Source organism: Malaclemys terrapin, chromosome 25 (genome assembly GCF_027887155.1).
Source record: "Malaclemys terrapin pileata isolate rMalTer1 chromosome 25, rMalTer1.hap1, whole genome shotgun sequence".
In the NCBI taxonomy this organism is placed as follows: domain Eukaryota; kingdom Metazoa; phylum Chordata; order Testudines; family Emydidae; genus Malaclemys; species Malaclemys terrapin.
The window spans coordinates 3,693,492-3,710,765 of NC_071529.1; the positions used below are offsets into that span (position 1 = coordinate 3,693,492).

The window sequence follows — 17,274 nt, forward strand, 5'->3', positions numbered from 1 at the left end:
GGGGGGGGGGGTTGAATTGTCTGTGCAGCCGGGAGATGCAGGGGGGCTGAGAGCCACTGACCAGAACCGTGAACACGTGTCTCTGCCAGCCCCTGCTCTGCCCCTTCCCCGCTCTGGGCTGGGGCAGGGGTGGGGGTGCCGGAGGGGGGAGGGAGTTTGGATGCTGGAGGGGGGAGGGGCGCAGGCTCTGGGAGGGAGTTTGGCTGCGGGAGCGGGGAGGGGCGCAGGCTCTGGGAGGAAATGAGGGTGTCGGAGGGGATGCTGGGTGCAGGCTCATCTGGGGCAGTGGTGGGGTGCAGGAGGGGTGAGGGGTGCAGGTTCTGGGAGGGAGTTTGGGTGCAGGAGGGTTGCAGAGTGCAGACTCAGGGGGGAGTTTGGGTGCAGGGGGTGAGGGGGTGGGCGTGCAGGCTCTGGGAGGAAATGGGGGCGTGGGAGGGGGTGTGGGGTGCCAGCTCTGGGATGGAGTGTGGGTCCTGGATGCAGGCTCTGGGCTGGGACAGGGGTGGGGTGCAGGAGGGGTGAGAGGGTACAGCCCCTGGGAGGGTTTTTGGGTTGGCGGGGAGGGAGTTTGGGGGCGGGAAGGGATGTGGGGGTAGGCGGTGGGGTGCAGGCTCTTGGAGCGGGTGGAGGATACAGCATTTACCTGGGGCAGCGGCTCCTAGGTGGCATAGGCCAGGGGGTCTCCACATGCTGCTGCCCCCTCCCTTCCCCAGGGGCCGCAGCGCAGGGATGGGCCTTTTTAAATTGCCTGGGGGAGGCAGGTGGGACCGGGGGCCACACGGTGGGGGGGGGGAGTGTGCAGGGGCGGCAGGTGGGTCTGGGGGCCGCGAGGGGGCGGCAGGCAGGGTCGCGGGAGAGACCCGGGCCCGAACATTTGTGGAGCCGGGCCCCAGGCCAGGAATATTCCTTGTGCCCAGGCACCACGAGCCCCTACAACTCGCCGCCCGTGCCTCCTCATTCCCCCCCCACACCTGCCAGGTTCTTCCTCGCCATCCCCTCCCTGCCAGTCATCTCCCTGCCTCTCCGCTCCCCTCTCACCCCTCTGTGCTATGGGGGAGGGGGTGGAGGAGAGACCCTGGGGAGCAGCAGGAGGGGGCGAGCGGGGGGCGGAGTCTCGGGCTGCAGAGACGGGGCAGGGAGCTAGTCCCCCCTTCCCCCCGCCCAGGGAAGCTTCATGCCCCGCCCACACTTTCCCTGTCTGTAGAAATTCCCTCCAGTTCATCCCTTTTCTCTCCTTGTCACGTATCGCCCAGCGTGGCAGAATCTCGGGGTCTGTCTGCAGGGAAAGAACCTGGGGAATCGTGATGGGAACGTACCTAAAGCCTGTTCTCCCACCTCCACAACTGCCCTTCTCGCCCTGCCAGGCTGCAGAACGACGCCCACACTTCGCTCCAGCCCTTGGCACAGGGCAGAGAAATGGCTGCAGCGGAGCCAGTTCAGGTAGGGGTTCTTGGGGGGTGGCTGGTGGGTTGCTGCAGGAGGGAGGGGACAGCAATACACAGGGGGTGAGAAGGTTTGGGTCTGGTTTGGAGGTGGGAGCGGGGCAGGAAATTCCCAGGGTGGAGAAAGGGAGGAGGCCAGGGGGTGGCAAACCTGCTGGGACTTGTTTAATAAGTGCCTTGGATTCTAGGATCAGAGCCATGCGGTTCGGAGGGGAAATGCCCTAATTTGTGGGAGAGGAAACAACCCACCTAGGTGAGGTTAGGAAACACTGACCAGGCTCCCAGTGCTGGAGCCTGACTCGACTGAGCAAGGGCAGCTGTGAAATATGAAAGGGGCAGCTTAAGGGCCCTGCCCCTCCCTTCATATCCAGCTCCTCGCAATGAGGAGGGTGTTGGTATCTACCAGGGAATTGTCCCTGGACCCTGCCAGGGCTCCATCTCCTGTATGAGCCCCTGGCTAGTAGGTGTGTGACGGATCTGCTGGGAGAGACCAGGGGCTCTCTCTTCGTCCCCTCACCTGGGTGTTTCCTGGATGCTCTGGTACCAGATAGATTCATGGAGGGCAGATCCATCGATGGCTATTAGCCGGGATGGTGTCCCTGGTCTCTGTTTGCCAGAAATTGGGAATAGGCGACGGGTGAATCATTTGATGATTCCCTGTTCTGTTCATTCCCTCTGAGGCGTCTGGCATTGGCCACTGTCGGCAGACAGGATACTGGGCTAGATGGACCTTTGGTCTGACTCAGGCTGGCTGTTCTTATGAGTGGTTTGGGGGTTGGCCTCTGACTGCAAGCCCCTCAGAGCTTCCATTTGATTGGCTCCTTTCCCCCATGAATAGTGGAGTTGTGGCTGGGGCAGCAGGCACTGAGTGTGGGGCACCTGTTGTTTCAGGGGCCGGTGAGCTTCCAGGAGGTGGCTGTGTATTTCACCGCGGGGCAGGGGGCTCTGCTGGACCCCGCTCAGAGAGCCCTCTACACAGACGTCATGCAGGAGAACTATGAGAACGTGACCTCACTGGGTAAGGGTTCCTGTCCCCTCCGTTCTTAGGAGGGGAAATGCATAGTTAAGGCTTATGGCATCTCCACAAAGCAACCTCTACTCTACCCTGTTTCAGCAACACCCCAACAAGCCAGTGACACACACCCTAGCGCTCTGCCCTCCCCTGCTACAGGACGCTCTGGGAACAGCGCACAGGGGCAGCACAGCACGAAGTCTGACATCTTCTCTTTGCTAGGGCAAAACTTGGATTTAGGTCCAATGTGACAAACAGAAACTTCTGACCCTTGGCTGGCACTCCCACACTGATCCCACTCCACACAAACCAGCTCGGACCTGCAAAGTGAGATCACCCCTTTCCCCTCGCCCCGAGGTCACAGACTTCGCTTAGCTCTCACTGAGCCCTGAGGATCACTAGCACATATGTCACCAGGATGCTGACAATCTCGGTGACAAGACCTCACCCCTGTGCACCTTCACAGACCCAGCCTCCAGCCCTTAGCACGGGCATGAGGCAGACTAGGCCCCCAAGTTTTACATGCAGCTCTCTTCAGATCACAGTCACATCTCTGCCAAGCTGCTCCCAGTCATCCACAGCTGACACACATGCAGGAAAATGCTGGTATTCCGATCCGGGGAACACAACACAAACGGTGGCGTGTTCTTCTCAGTGGTTCTTCATAGCTGTATGTCTACCCTAGAGCTTTTCCCAGCATAGCTGTGTTGGTCAGCGGGGTGATTTTTCACACCCCCATCACACAGAGCTAGGCTAGCAAAAATTTAAGTGCAGACTGGGCAAGAAAGTGGGTTTTTTAGTTCAGAGAACTTTAAACTATTAATCTTCACACAAACGTTTTGGTATAAAAGGGCAAAGCTTCCAAAAGGAACTTCTGCCGAATGCAAGAAAAATGCACCACACACATAGTGTGAAAGCTATCGGAGCTCGGGCTCAGGCTTCAGTTCATGGGTGTCGTTCAGGTTCAGTGGCAGCAGCCCATCCCCTTGAGCAAACCTTTCCCTGGGCCAGCAGATTGCTGGCAACCCTCGCGCACTTCATAGGGACGTAGTCTGGCAGCACGTGTGCATTTCCAGGTCAGCGACTGCTCAGTTTGACTTGTGCTGCTCTGAGATTCCAGATTCCGCAGCTATTGGCTTTCAGAGCTGGTTTCCTGCAGAAGACGGGGTGTCCTGTATTAACAGATCAACGCCAAGTGACTGTGATCAGTCCAGGGACAATTAGAACCAGTTTCAGCCCCAGCTGTATGCAAAAAACATTTCAAGACCAAGATGATTTTGTCAAAAGCTGCCGAGGGTGGTGGGGCTGAATCTCAGGAACATCTGAAACCAGTCACCCCATACTGGGACCAGTAACCCGTCCATGAATGACCATAGAAACCAGCACATTTCAAGGCCATCTGAATGCACCTGTGGAATTTAGGGTAGTTAGAATAGTTGGTTTTTATGCAGAAAATGATGCTTCTGTGAACTAGCTATTGCCTCTGGGGGAGGTGGATGACCTACCCCGACAGCAGAACCTTCCCATTGCTGAATATCTACACTGACCCACTACAGCACTCCAGTCATGGTGTCTCAAGTGTAGACAAGCCCTGAGATACGACATTTGGTGACACCCCCCGTCCCTCCTATTCCTCACTGTGCTGAATCCGACCAGCCCGTGCTCACCGGTCCCAGCTCTCCTACAACTCCCCCATTCTCTCGGGGTTTCTCTCTGGGATGAAGAAGCAGGTCCAGGGTAACTTCCCCTCTGGCTGGGGCCTTAACTTCCTGGAACGTGGAGTTCCTGTCTCTGTGTTTTAGGACCCCGTTTGCTGAGCAGTGTCTGGCTGTGTGTGTTCCCAGCAGAGATGGGGAGAGTTAAATCCCTCATACGCAGAGTCTCCTGCACCTGGGGAGCTGCCCCCAGCCTTTCCCTGCTGTAAAATGGGCTGGGGTTAAAGTAATAGAAACGTCCCATGAATTCCCTGATCTCCCTTGTTTTCTTTCCCCTGAGCAGGGTGTCCAGTTTCCAAACCTGATGTGAACTCCCAGCTGGAACGAGGGGAGGAGCCGTGGGTCCCGGATCTCCAGGGCTGTGAGGAAGGAGAGATCCCCAGAGGTGCCTGCGCAGGTGAGGGATCATTAAACCAACTCAAAGCTCTCAGTGCCCGAAGGAAACAGCTGGGAGTCCCTAAAAGCCTTGTGAGCTCTCGGGGTTCAGGAGTATCCCCAGGAGGCTGTGTATCCTCACGGCAGCTGTCGCTCATGGCTTCCTACGCATCCTGACTGACACCTGGCAGAGCTCCCTCCCTGAGGGGATGTGGAGGCAGAATTGTTCCCCTCCTCTCTCCCCTATGGGGAAGAGTTGTGGAGAATCCAGCTACTAGGTTTCTTCTCTGTCTCTCCAGCTCTAATTTTGGTTGTTTTCCCCTTTCCATCCCTGTGTCTGAGGTTTCTCTCTCTGTCCCAGCAGGTGCTGGGATGGTGAGTGAGGAGAAGAAGCAGAATCCTCAGCAGGAAGATTCTGAGCAAGTGGCATCACATGGGGGATTATCGCACGCCTCCAGAGGGAATGTGTCCCGACATCGTGTGCAGGGCAAAGCCTGTGAGAGTCAGCACAGGCCAGAGAGGCAGCAGAGAAACCAGCCAGCGGAGAAAGTGGGTAACTCCATTAATTGTCAGGGAACTCACCAGGACCTCCTGGAAACCACAGCCCAGCCGAGAATACCCACAGGAGAGAGAAAAAACACATGCACTGAGTGTGGAAAACATTTCACTAACCACTCAGGCCTTTTAAAACATCAGAGAATCCACACAGGAGAGAGAGCCCATGAATGCAGTGAGTGCGAGAAAACCTTCACTCTGAGCTCTACCCTTAGTAACCATCAGAGGATCCACACAGGAGGGAAACCCTACGAATGCAGTGAGTGTGGGAAAAGGTTCACTCAGAGCTCAGCCCTTAATAAACATCAGAGGATCCACACAGGGGAGAAACCCTACGAATGCTGTGAGTGCGGGAAAAGCTTCACTGTCAGCTCAGACCTTACTGGACATCAGAATATCCACAAGGGAAAGATACCTCATCAGTGCTCTGAGTGTGGAAAAATGTTCACACAGAGTTCAGCTCTTATTACACATCAGAGGATCCACACTGGAGTGAGACCCTATGAGTGCCATGAATGCGGGGAAAAATTCACTGTCAAGAAAGCCCTCAATACATATCAGAGGATCCACACGGGAGAGCGCCCCTATGAGTGCTGTGAGTGTGAGAAACTGTTCAGGCAGAAATCAAACCTAATTACCCATCAGGCAAGGCATACAGGAGAGAGACCCTATCAGTGCTGTGAGTGCGGGAAAGGCTTCAGTGTGAGCTCAGACCTCATTGTACATCAGAGAATTCACATGGGAGAGAGACCTTATAGATGCTGTGAATGCGGGAAAAGTTTCACTCAGGGCCCACCCCTTACAAGACATCAGGGTGTTCACAGGACAGCGACGCAGCGTAGAAACGTTGTGTAGGGCAGAGAAAAGACTTTTTTTAAAAACACATTTGCTAATTCCCACATAGTGACCTTGTGGTTTGTTTGCACCATTTGTGTCCCTCTGTTCTCTCAACTGCCTTGTGTGTTGTCCACTTGTGCCGTTTACAGGTCGCCCTTCTCTGGGGTGAGTCCCTTGCTCCTTTCTCCTGTGAGTCATTGGAGTGTGTGTCCTTCCAGCAAGGAGTTTCCATCAGCCCCAGGTGGGGGAAATAGGGGTGACCACAAGTCGCCTCACTGAGTGAAAATGGACATGGGGTTTGTCTTCTGCTCTAGGATTTCCCTGGGCGTCGGCGTGCTGGAGGTAGCTATCCTGATGTAAACACACCGCTCTGTTTGCAGTGCTGACATCGCCCGGGCACAGGGGTTGGGGTTAGCCGGCATCTTCCCCTTTGGCCTGTCCTAATGGACACCCATTTTCCTGGTCTGGACAATCCCTGAGCATCACGTTTATACTGTCACCCCAGTAGCAGAGCGATTGTTAGTCACCAAGTCCCCCCTTTGCTGACAAAATGTCTCCTCCCCAGTTGTGCTCACGCTGGTCCAGGTGGTGCTGGGCAGCAGGTATTTTTCTTTTTTACCATTTTCCTTATTTCAAATACATTTCCATGTAACAAGGAGGAGCAGGAGCGGGACAGATGGATCATTTCAGCCTCTGCAAGGCCGGAAGGCAATGGGGCGAGTCGGAGGGATTCCCTCCTTCCCCATCACCGTCACTGTATCTGCTGACTCCAGCAGCGCTGGTCTGTGTCTGAGGCACAGTGGAGTTTATCCACCTGTATTTTGTGTCCCCCCCCCCCCCCCCCCCCCCGCAGCAGAGAGTCTCCGCACTTAGGATCAATTTGATCCTGTATCCAACTCATTAGAGCTGGAGATGAGTGTCCCAGGCCTGGGTGGGGAATTCCAATGGTGCAGGCGGGTGATCCGGCCAGGAGAGAGGCCTCTTCCCAGCTGTCTCTCCCTGCAGCAGCACCTAGGCTTGGCAGGGAGGCGACCCCTGCCCCCCGTATCAGCTGTAGGGCCGGGCCCACAGGATAGGCGCCTCTCCCCGGCAAGGCCAGGGCTGGGGTCAGGCCTGGGCAAGGGCAGCTCAGGCTCAGCTGGGTTGGTGCAGGTTGGAGGCCGGGATAGATTGGGGCTCAGGGAACGGTGCCCCTCCCCTGGCCATGGCAGCCCCCCGGGTGGGTTGTCTGAGGGCCCAGGCGGCACTAAGGAGGCTGCTGGGTGGCTGCGCGGCTGTGCAGCTTCCAGGGAACTCGGGCTACTTGTCCTGTACTGTAAGTGTAAGTGCTGTTATTTGGAGCAAGAAAAATCTGTTGTTGTTTTTTCACATCTATTGGAAGTTGGAAACTTGGTTTACAAGCCCGGCCGTAATCACGGAGACGCTCCCGACACCCACACACTCCTCCTTGCGTCTGCTTTGCACAGTTAGACTTGAAGCTCCTTCCCCTAGGAGCTGCCTCTCGCAATGTGTGTGTCTAATACGACACCGAGCGCAATAGAGCCTCAGTCTTGGGTGCAGCGTCTCAGGGCCGTCCTTACCCATACGCAAAGTGTGCAGCTGTGTGGGGCACCAGCTCTTCCCCAGCCCCTGCCCCTGCTCCGCCCCCACTCCCTGGAGGACTCCAGAAGAGGTCGGGCTGCCCTCACCCATAAGTAGAGCGACCCGGCCTCCGGCCTGCTCCGCTCCCCGACTCCCAGCCGCATGTGAGCTACATCCTGTCAAACTAAGCTAATATCAAAGTATGTGACCAACCAGCCTTCACCAGGAGAGAAACCCCACAATTCAGGAGGGGCAATAAAACACTTGCACATTCAAAAATTGAAATCTCAGAAAATCTTTGAAGACTCAAAATCGGAAATAAATTTACCCATTTTCTTATGAAGTAGCTAAACCTGCTTCACTATTCATCTCATTATTTGGCTGTATTAGTTACAAAAGTTTTAGCATCACTATACTAAAAGAAAGAGAGAGAGGGAAAAAAAATAACCCAAACGACACATCTACAAATGATCTGAACTAGCCTAGAAAAAGCCCAGAAGCAATTTTCTCAATAGCTGGAACCAGGGCTATAAGATTGGAGAGGTCACTCTGTGCTTTGTGGTTCAGTGGGAATTCCCTGCCCACTCCCACGTCTGACCCTTTCTTTTCCAACCCTCAGGAGACTGACTTGGGATCATAGAAGATCAGGGTTGGAAGGGACCTCAGGAGGTGTCTAGTCCAAGCCCCTGCTCAAAGCAGGACCAACCCCAACTAAATGATCTCAGCCAGGGCTTTGTTATGCCTGACCTTAAAAACCTCTAAGGAAGGAGATTCAACCACCTCCCTAGGGAACCCATTCCAGTGCTTCACCGCCCTCCTAGTGAAATAGTGTTTCCTAATATCCAACCAGATCCTCCCCACTGCAACTTGAGACCATTGCTCCTTGTTCTGTCATCTGCCACCACTGAGAACAGCCGAGCTCCATCCTCTTTGGAACCCCCCTTCAGGTAGTTGAAGGCTGCTAGCCAATCCCCCCTCACTCTTCTCTTCTGCAGACTAAATAAGCCCAGTTCCCTCAGCCTCTCCTCATAGGTCATGTGCTCCAGTCCCCCCACCCCCCAAACATTTTTGTTTCCTTCCCCTGGATTCTCCAATTTGTCCATATCCATTCTGTAGTGTGGGGCCCAAAACTGGACGCAATACTCCAAGTGTGGCCTCACCAGTGCCGAATAGAGGACAATAATCACTCCCTGAATCTGCTGGCAGTGTGCTTACTAATGGAGCCCAGTATGCCATTGGCCTTCTTGGCAACAAGGGCACACTGCTGACTCATATCCAGCTTCTTGTCCACTGTAACCCCTAGGTCAGGGGTCGGCAACCTTTCAGGAGTGGTGTGCCGAGTCTTCATTTATTCGCTCTAATTTAAGGTTTCGCATGCCAGTCATACATTTTAACATTTTTAGAAGGTCTCTTTCTGTAAGTTTATAATATAGAACTAAACTATTGTTGTATGTAAAGTAAATAAGGTTTTTAAAATGTTTAAGATGCTTCATTTAAAATTAAAATAAAACGCAGAGCCCCCCGGACTGGTGGCCAGGACCCGGGCAGTATGAGTGCCACTGAAAATCAGTTCTTTTGGCCCAGTCCTTCTTGAGAGTGGGACGGGGCTTGGACACCAGCTTAAAGCCACATCTGCCCAGGGCAGCACAGCACAGTGTGCAACGCAGGGATCACATTTCAGTTATTTTCACTTTGTGCAACTTAGCCCTGGGATGAGACTGTGCAATTCCCCAGCCCGTGGGAAAGATCATGAGTGTAAAATATCCCCCAGGGTCGTTACATCCCTGAGGGACCATCTGTCTCTGGGTGCTGGGGATAGAATCAGGACCTTTCACTGCCAGGCCTCTGCTTACGACCAGAACCAGGTCAGCCGTGATCAAGTATAAACAGTGACTGACAATGAGCCTTAGCCCACCTACTGTTGTTAATGGGCAAGGCGGTAAGACCTAAATGTACAACAATGGCCTCATTTTGGGTACCTTCGTTTATCTCTTTGAACTACAGAGCTGCAGGGACCTTGTTCCAACTGCATCTGGAGTCCGTGGGCAGTGCAGGGGTCCAGCTCCTCAGAGAACCAGCCCCTACGTACTTCAAGGCAGCATCCGGGTTTGGACCCTACATCAAGAGACATTCTTGAAGTCTGGACCCAGCCCACCACTGTGCTCTGGCTCCCAGGCTGGCTAGCGCAGGCCAAAGGGGCTGTAGGGAAGGTGTAAAGCCCTCCCCCACCCTGGGAAATTCCTCCAACAGAGGTGCCACTTGTGCCTCCCCCCAGCAGCTGCAGGCCCAAGGAGTGTTCCGGGGGGTGGGGGGCATGGACAGGCTGGAGGAGGGGGGCTGGAGCAGAGGTAGAGGGGAGTGGCCAGGAGGAAGCTGCACCTCAGTCTTATACCCTGGCAAAGCCCCTAACACCATTAAAACGGGTGCAGCACTTTACTCAGCTGAGCTGCAACCTCTGTATTAACCATGTAGTTAAAGTGCTGCGACATCGCACCCAGGGAACTTGCTGCATCTGCAGCAGCATCTCTGCTCAGCACAGCTTCCCCAGCACAGCTGAATTCCCTCCTTCTCCCCGATGGCTGCGTCCCAGACTCCTGCCCCAGGCCCCCTCGCTCTGGTCCCAGATCCCCTCCTGCCGTGGAATGGACACGTGGCCGGAGAGCCCTGGACACTGGAGTTCTCTGTTTATCCCACACCATGGACCCTGCAGGAGCGCTAGTGCCAGCTCCCCTCACCCGCTGCCCTTGGCCATTGGCCTGCAGCCCCCAGCTGGGGTAGAGGAGCCCATTCTCCATGGACCAATGAGTCCCTGGTCTCTCTGCTGGGACTCACAAACAGGGAGAAAATCGGAGCAGGCCTTGCTGGGTGTGGTTGTGTGTGACAGGGTCACCTACCTCACTAGGGCCCAGGCCGAGATCCCAGCACATTCCACGCCAGCCCCTGACCTGCCATCAGATGGACTTTCAGCCTCTGTCCCTGTGGTTGGGGGGAGGCATTGGGTCATTGCCCTAGGGGGGCTGCTGGGCAAGGGAGGCGATTTACCTGCTCACACACCCAATGGACTAGCTTTACTTTAGTTATTATCTTTGAAAAGTCATGGAAGATGGGAGAGATTCCAGAAGTCTGGAAAAGGGCAAATGTAGTTCCCATCTATGAAAAGGGAAATAAGGACAAGCCAGGCAATTACAGACCAGCCAGCTTAACTTCTGTACCAGGAGAGAGAATGGAGCAAATAATTAAGGAATCCATCTGAAAACGTCTCGAAGATAATAAGGTGATAAGCAATAGCCAGCATGGATTTATCAAGGACAAATCATGTCAAACCAACCCCTGGTAGCTTTCTTTGACTGGGTAACAAACCTTGTGGATGGGGGGAAGCGGTAGATATGCTATATCTAGACGTTAGTAAGGCTTTTGATACAGTCTCACATGACCTTCTCATTAACAAACTAGGGAAATACAACCTAGATGGAGCTACTATAAGGTGGGTGCATAACTGGTTGGAAAACTGTTCCCAGAGAGTAGTTATCAGTGGTTCACAGTCAGGCCGGAAGGGCATAATGAGTGGGGTCCTGCAGGGATCAGTTCTGGGTCCGGTTCTGTTCAATATCTTCATCAATGATTTAGATCGTGGCATAGAGAATACCGTTACAAAGTTTGCAGATGACACCAAGCTGGAAGGGGTTGCAAGTGCTTTGGAGGATAGGATGAACATTCAAAATGATCTGGACAAACTGGAGAAATGGTCTGAGGTAAATAGGATGAAATTTAATACGGACAAATGCAAAGTACTCCACTTAGGAAGGAACAATCAGTTGCACTCATACAGAATGGGAAATGACTGCCTAGGAAGGAGACTGCGGAAAAGGATCCAAGGGTCATAGTGGACCACAAGCTAAATAAGAGTCAACAATGTAACCTGTTGCAAAAAAGCCAACATCAGTCTGGGATGTATTAGTAGGAGTGTTGAAATCAAGACACGAGAAGTAATTCTTCCACTCTACTCCACGCTGATTAGGCCTCAACTGGATTATCGTGTACAGTTTTGGGCACCACATTTCTGGAAAGATGCGGACAAATTGGAGAAAGTCCAGAGAAGAGCAACAAAAATGATGAAAGGTCTAGAAAACATGACCTATGAGGGAAGATTGAAAGAATTGGGTTTGTTTAGTCTGGAGAAGAGCAGACTGAGAGGGGACATGAGAACAGTTTTCAAGTACCTAAAACATTGTTACAAGGAGGAGGGAGGAAAATTTTTCTCCTTAACCTCTGAGGTAGCACAAGAAGCAATGGGCTTAAATTGCAGCAAGGGAGGTTTAGGTTGGACATTAGGAAAAACTTCCTAACTGTCAGGGTGGTTAAGCACTGGAATAAATTGCCTAGGGAGGTTGTGGAATCTCCATCATTGGAGATTTTTAAGAGCACGTTAGACAAACACCTGTCAGAGATGATCTATATAGTACTTAGTCTTGCCTTGAGTGCAGGCGACTGGACTCGATGACCTCCCTTCCAGTCCTATGATTCCATGACTGGATGATCCAAAGGTCTCTTCTTGCCTTAACGTCTCCAAATCTCTGCAAAGCTGAGTGTGGCACACTGAGCAGCCGCTGATGTTTCCATGTGTCGCCTGCTTGATCCCAGAACTAACACTGAATGATTGGGGGTGGGGGTGTGACACAGCGGGAGCAGCTCAAACATGCAAAGGGGCTGGCCAGGGCAGTGACATCACAATAGCCTTTTGCAGGACCTCAGCTGATTGGTCACAGGAGGTTGGGAGGCGGTGACCTGACAGAGAGTCTATGACAACGGGCAGGGAAAAGAGGCTGCAGGGTGGGGGCAATGGCTTTGCTGCAGGGAGTCCCCTCCTCAAGGTCTCCCCTCGAGGACTGAGAGAGAATTCTGGGTCATGTCTGTGAGCGCGAGAAGGAGCCTCGCTGGAGTTTTCCCCTTTCCCACTGCTAATTTAGCGAGAAGACAGACGTCCCTGTGGGGCAGGTAAGAGCCCCAGAGAGGTTTGGTACCTAGGCAGCCTGACCCACCTGGTGCTGGCCAAATTCAAGGCATGGAAAACACTAGGTTAAGGTGCGAGAATTTCCCCCGCACACCTTAGGCCATTGTCCCTCAGAATTACTGGGGACATTGGGGTTCGTCATTTTTGGTTTCTCTTTTCCCTGCTTCCCTCCCTCCACTGCTCTCTAGCCCTCGTTGTGTTGTGGGAAGCCTCCCAAAGAGATGGGGCAGGAAGGCTGCTCAGAGAGTGATCCCCACAGGTGACCTGAGCCATCCCTGGGCCATCTGGGGGGAAATATCAGTTTCCCACCCCTCAGAGTCTCAGTGCTGATTGGCTGAGCTTGCGGCTAAAGCTCTCCCCTTTCGACACCTTCAGCTTCCCTGACAGCTTAGGGAGTTTAACCTTCGTCTCCTGCAGCAACAGAGAGCTCCTGTCCCCAAGCGCCTCTCCTGACCACTGAGTCCTGATGGCCTGAGCAGGGCAGGCCACCCTTTCTGTCGTGGGGCACCCCAAACTGGGCCATCTAGAGCCATCTAGCAGCCACAGGAGAAATCGCCAACTTCTGGACCCGTGTGCACCGGCTGGTTGGTTAATAAGGAAAGCTGCATCCTGGAGACTGGCCAAGATCCTGCTCCTTATTTTCAGCTTCTAGACTTCCTCGTCCATCCAGTGGGAGAGGACGGCTTTCAAGGGCCTGGCTTGGAGCCTTGCTAATGGGCCATCCACTGCTCCATGGCATGAAAAGACTCCCCGGGGGGGTGAGTTACTGCAGGATTTTGTCTCTGGAGACCTCGCTCCTGTCCCTGTCTCCCTGGCTGGCCCAGGAGTGTCTGAGAGGGGAGCCTGGCAGGACACACCCAGCGATTGCCTGAGCAGATCCTTGTTCGAGTCCCAGAAAGGGGGTGGGGTTTGTCCATTGCCATCACAAATCGGGGAGCAGATGCCCCGTCCTCTTCCAGGGACCTATTGGGTGAGGCCACATTGTCCTTGTCGTGCTGCAGTTTGACTTCCCCTTGGAACAAACCCACGGGCTGCAGCCGCCAGATCCAGTTACTAGAGACATCCCTCAGGGGAGGGGAAGAGACCTTTGGTCTGTCAGCTCCAAACGCCCCAGGCCCTAAGCCATAGGTGGCGAGTTCTATGGGCCTGTGGTGCTGGGCACCAGGAATATTCCTGGCCCAGGGGCCTGGCTTCAGCAAAGTTTGGGGCCGGGTCTCTCCCCTGGCCCCGCCTGCCGCCCCTGCGCATCCCCCAGCCCCACCTGCTGCCCCACCTGCTGCCCCCGGGCGATTGAAAATGGCCCCACTGTCACCACCGGCAGTACAGCAGGCCTGAGCGGCTTCCTGCGCGCTCGCTCCATGTGTCTGCCAGCATGTCCCTGTGGCTGGGCGGGGGGGCCTGTGTCTCCGCACGCTGCCCCTGCCCCGAACGCCCCTGCAGCCAATGGGACGCTGCAGGGGCGATGGGGACAGGAGCGCATGGAGACCTCCTGGCCTGCCCCGCCTAGGAACCGCTGCCGGAGGGGTGCCCCAGGTAAGCAAGACAGGAGGGAGTAAGGCTAAAACCAAAGCCAAAGCCAAGGCAAAGAAGGTGGCCCTGAGAAAGAAGTGAAGAGATTTCCATGGGGATGACTCCTGTTCCTCAAATGTTCTTTTAAGACTGACCCTGGGCCTCCCAGGCAGAGCCAGATCCCACAGGACAAACAGCCCCACGGAGCGCAAAGTAAGGTGGTGGCAATGAGGGTGTGTGTGCGGAGAGTGTTTCTCTAACACAGGGGAAGTGTTGTGTATTGTGAAGCACCTTCCAGATGAATGTGGCTCTGACAGGGGATCTGCCCATCGCTCCTACGTGAGTCTGTGATCTGCTTCTGCTGTCTGAGAGGGTCACTCGCTATCTGAGGCATAGCTACGCAGCACATCTGTGATGAGGACAGGTTACAAGCGCTGGGTTCAATGACAGATGAGGTCGGGGAGGTTCTGGAAGGGGAATGGCAGCACCACACAGCGTCATAATACTCAGACAGGGGCCTCACTTTCACTTCCCCTTTGGTTTCCATCACTCATTCCCTGACAGCCCCTCCACACACACACACACACACACACACACACACACTGAGTCACAACCCTCTCCGTGTCCCACACACACTTCATTGGCTACAGGCTCCCTGTGACTCCCCCAGATGGGGGCTTATCTCTGCATTGTCCCAGCAGGGAAGGAGAGAGGCTGAAGGAGGACAAGAGACAGGTGGGGCTAGACAGGAATGGAAGAGACACTTCCTCCTCCTCTTCTTAAGAGACACCTTAAGCTCAACCCTGAGAAGTTCCAGTGCTGGTGAGCTTAAATCACCCACCTTCCCATTAACAGCTGGTGGCAGGAACCAGCTCGATCACTGAAGGCTGGCCACCTCTTCCTGCCTTCCTAGGGGCATTAACATGGATTCCTCCTTCCCCAAAATCCATCTATGAGCCAAGAAGGCCAGCACGTCAATCAGCTATAGCTGGGATTAGCAGGTAGTACTTATAAAGCAGTGTTGAGTAGAGTGACTTCACTTGTTACTTTGGCTACAGCAGTGGTTCTCAACCTATTTGCCATTGTGGGTGCATATGCAGCTCTCTGTGTTTTACATGGGCCACATCCACACAATATATCTACGACTTGTGTGTCTCTGAGGATTTCACGTGGGCTGCACCTGCGCTGACTGTGCCGCAAGCGGCCCGTGGGCCCCAGGCTGAGAACCACAGAGTGCAGGGCAGAATCTACAGCTCTGTGATACTCGGCTGTCCACCAACCCTCTGTGTCACGATGGCTCCAGCAGAGCCTAGAGCACGGCCCATCCTGTGAGTCTTGACCCCTGGACACCCCTCCATCTACTCCTGGGGGAATTCATGCAGAATTCGTGTCTGGCACCCAATCTTTTCCCCACAGAAAATATATTCTGACCGAGAAGTGCTGCAGTTCCACCATTTGCCCAACAGACACTGTGGTGGCGCCAGCAAAGCCAGCAGTACGAACTTTACTCCTGGGGGAATTCTGCGCCCCTGCACATCTCAGTTCCCTCTAAGCTGCGCGGCCGCAGCCTATTTAGCGCCGCGCAGCCGCTCCCATTGAAATCAGAGGGGATTGGGCTGTTAGAAAGGCGATTCTGTCCCGATAGTGCCCATCACCGCAGGGTAAAGAGACAAATCTTAAGATGGTTAAAGAAAATTTAATTTCACAGCATCCTGTCTGGCAAGAACTCACCTATCAATAGTTGTGATTGTGAAACCCCCACTTCTTGTTATTTTGTCTTTATGTCCCCACTTCTCCATTGTTAAACTGTATGGAATCTGTCTGGTTCTTTGATTGCTTCTGTCTGCTGTAGAATTAATTTTGCTGGGTGTAAACCAATTAAGGTGCTGGGATATAATTGGTTAGATAATCATGTTACAATATGTTAGGATTGGTTAGTTAAATTTCCATAAAATGATTGGTTAAGGTATAGTTGAGACTATTGCTATACAAATTGGGGGCAAACAGGAAGTAAGTTGAGGGAAAAAGACAAAAGGAAACTGGACTCATTGCTTGCTGGAATCTAAGCCCAATAAACATCAAATTGTCTGCACCTTCGGACTTCTAGTTTTGCAGCTCTCTGTTTACGTGAGAAGAACCAGGGAGTGGAGGGTGAAGGGATAAACCCTCGAACATCTTGGTGCCATGACTCACATGCATTGCGTCGGACAGGTGCGTGGCAGCCTGTAAGTCCCTCTCCCCAACAGTGCGCACAGCTGCTTGGAGGGGGTTATTATGGCGGACTCTCGTGATGGTAGTTGTGGGTTCTGAAAAGCAGGGGTAATGGTTTTTTTGGATTAAGGGATACAGAAAAATCAGGGCCCATTCCAGTTAAGGGATCAATCTGGGATGAGATTAAGAAGAAAATGGGGGCAGCATTAGGGGACCCGGAGGTGGCTGAGTTGGGGGCAGTTAAAGATAACTGGGTACAACAGGGTTTGGAGGCAGAAGCAGTTAACAGGCCTCCTTAAGAGACAGGTTCTGGGGCTTGGTCCTAGGAGAGCGGAGAAACAAAAGTTTCAAACTGAAAAGCTGCCAGGTTTGCAGGAGCAGGTAACAATCCCAACTCTTCTCCCAGAGACAGGATAAATGACCTGGGGGTCAGGGTTTCAACCCTCCTGCTTCAGGGCATAAGCCAAGCACTAACTGCCAGGTGTAGGAAGAGATATAGGAAGAGAGCCCACCAGGGACGGCTCCAGGTACCAGCTTAACAAGCAGGTGCTTGGGGCGGCCAAGGGAGAGGGGCAGCACCTGCGGCAATTCGGGGGTGGCAGGTCCCTCACTTCATCCAGGAGCGAAGGACCTGCCGCTGAACTGCCACTGCCGATCACGGCTTTTTTTTTTTGGTTTGGGGCGGCAGAAATGCTGGAGCCGGCCCTGGAGCCCACCGAGGCTTCCATTTTACAGGCTTCTCTGAGTAGTTCCTGCAACAGCTGAGGAAGCTCTTCGAAGGAAGGTGATATGGATGGTGAGCGCTCAGCTCTTGTGACCTGCACAGGATGTGCCATGTTTGTTTTCTTCCACAGGACAGAAGCGCCTTTGTCTGTACAATGTGACCTGCTGCTCACAAACTGGGAAGAATTAGTAGGGGAAGCAAAAGTGGATGGGAGGCAGTGACCATGAGATGATCGAGTTCAGGATCCTGTCACAAGGAAGTAAGGAGAGCAGCAGAATACAGACCCTGGACTTCAGAAAAGC

The 17,274-nt window shown here is 53.7% G+C and overlaps 1 protein-coding gene across 1 annotated transcript; it reads left to right on the forward strand.

Moving 5' to 3' along the window:
• Positions 1-1,238: 1,238 nt before the first annotated feature.
• LOC128829335 (zinc finger protein 501-like) lies at positions 1,239-6,735 on the forward strand. The gene is made up of 3 exons (XM_054014716.1): positions 1,239-1,440; positions 4,453-4,566; positions 4,909-6,735. The coding sequence occupies exons 1-3, from the start codon at positions 1,305-1,307 to the stop codon at positions 5,952-5,954; spliced, it is 1,296 nt and encodes a 431-aa protein (XP_053870691.1). The 5' UTR covers positions 1,239-1,304; the 3' UTR covers positions 5,955-6,735.
• Positions 6,736-17,274: the final 10,539 nt, after the last annotated feature.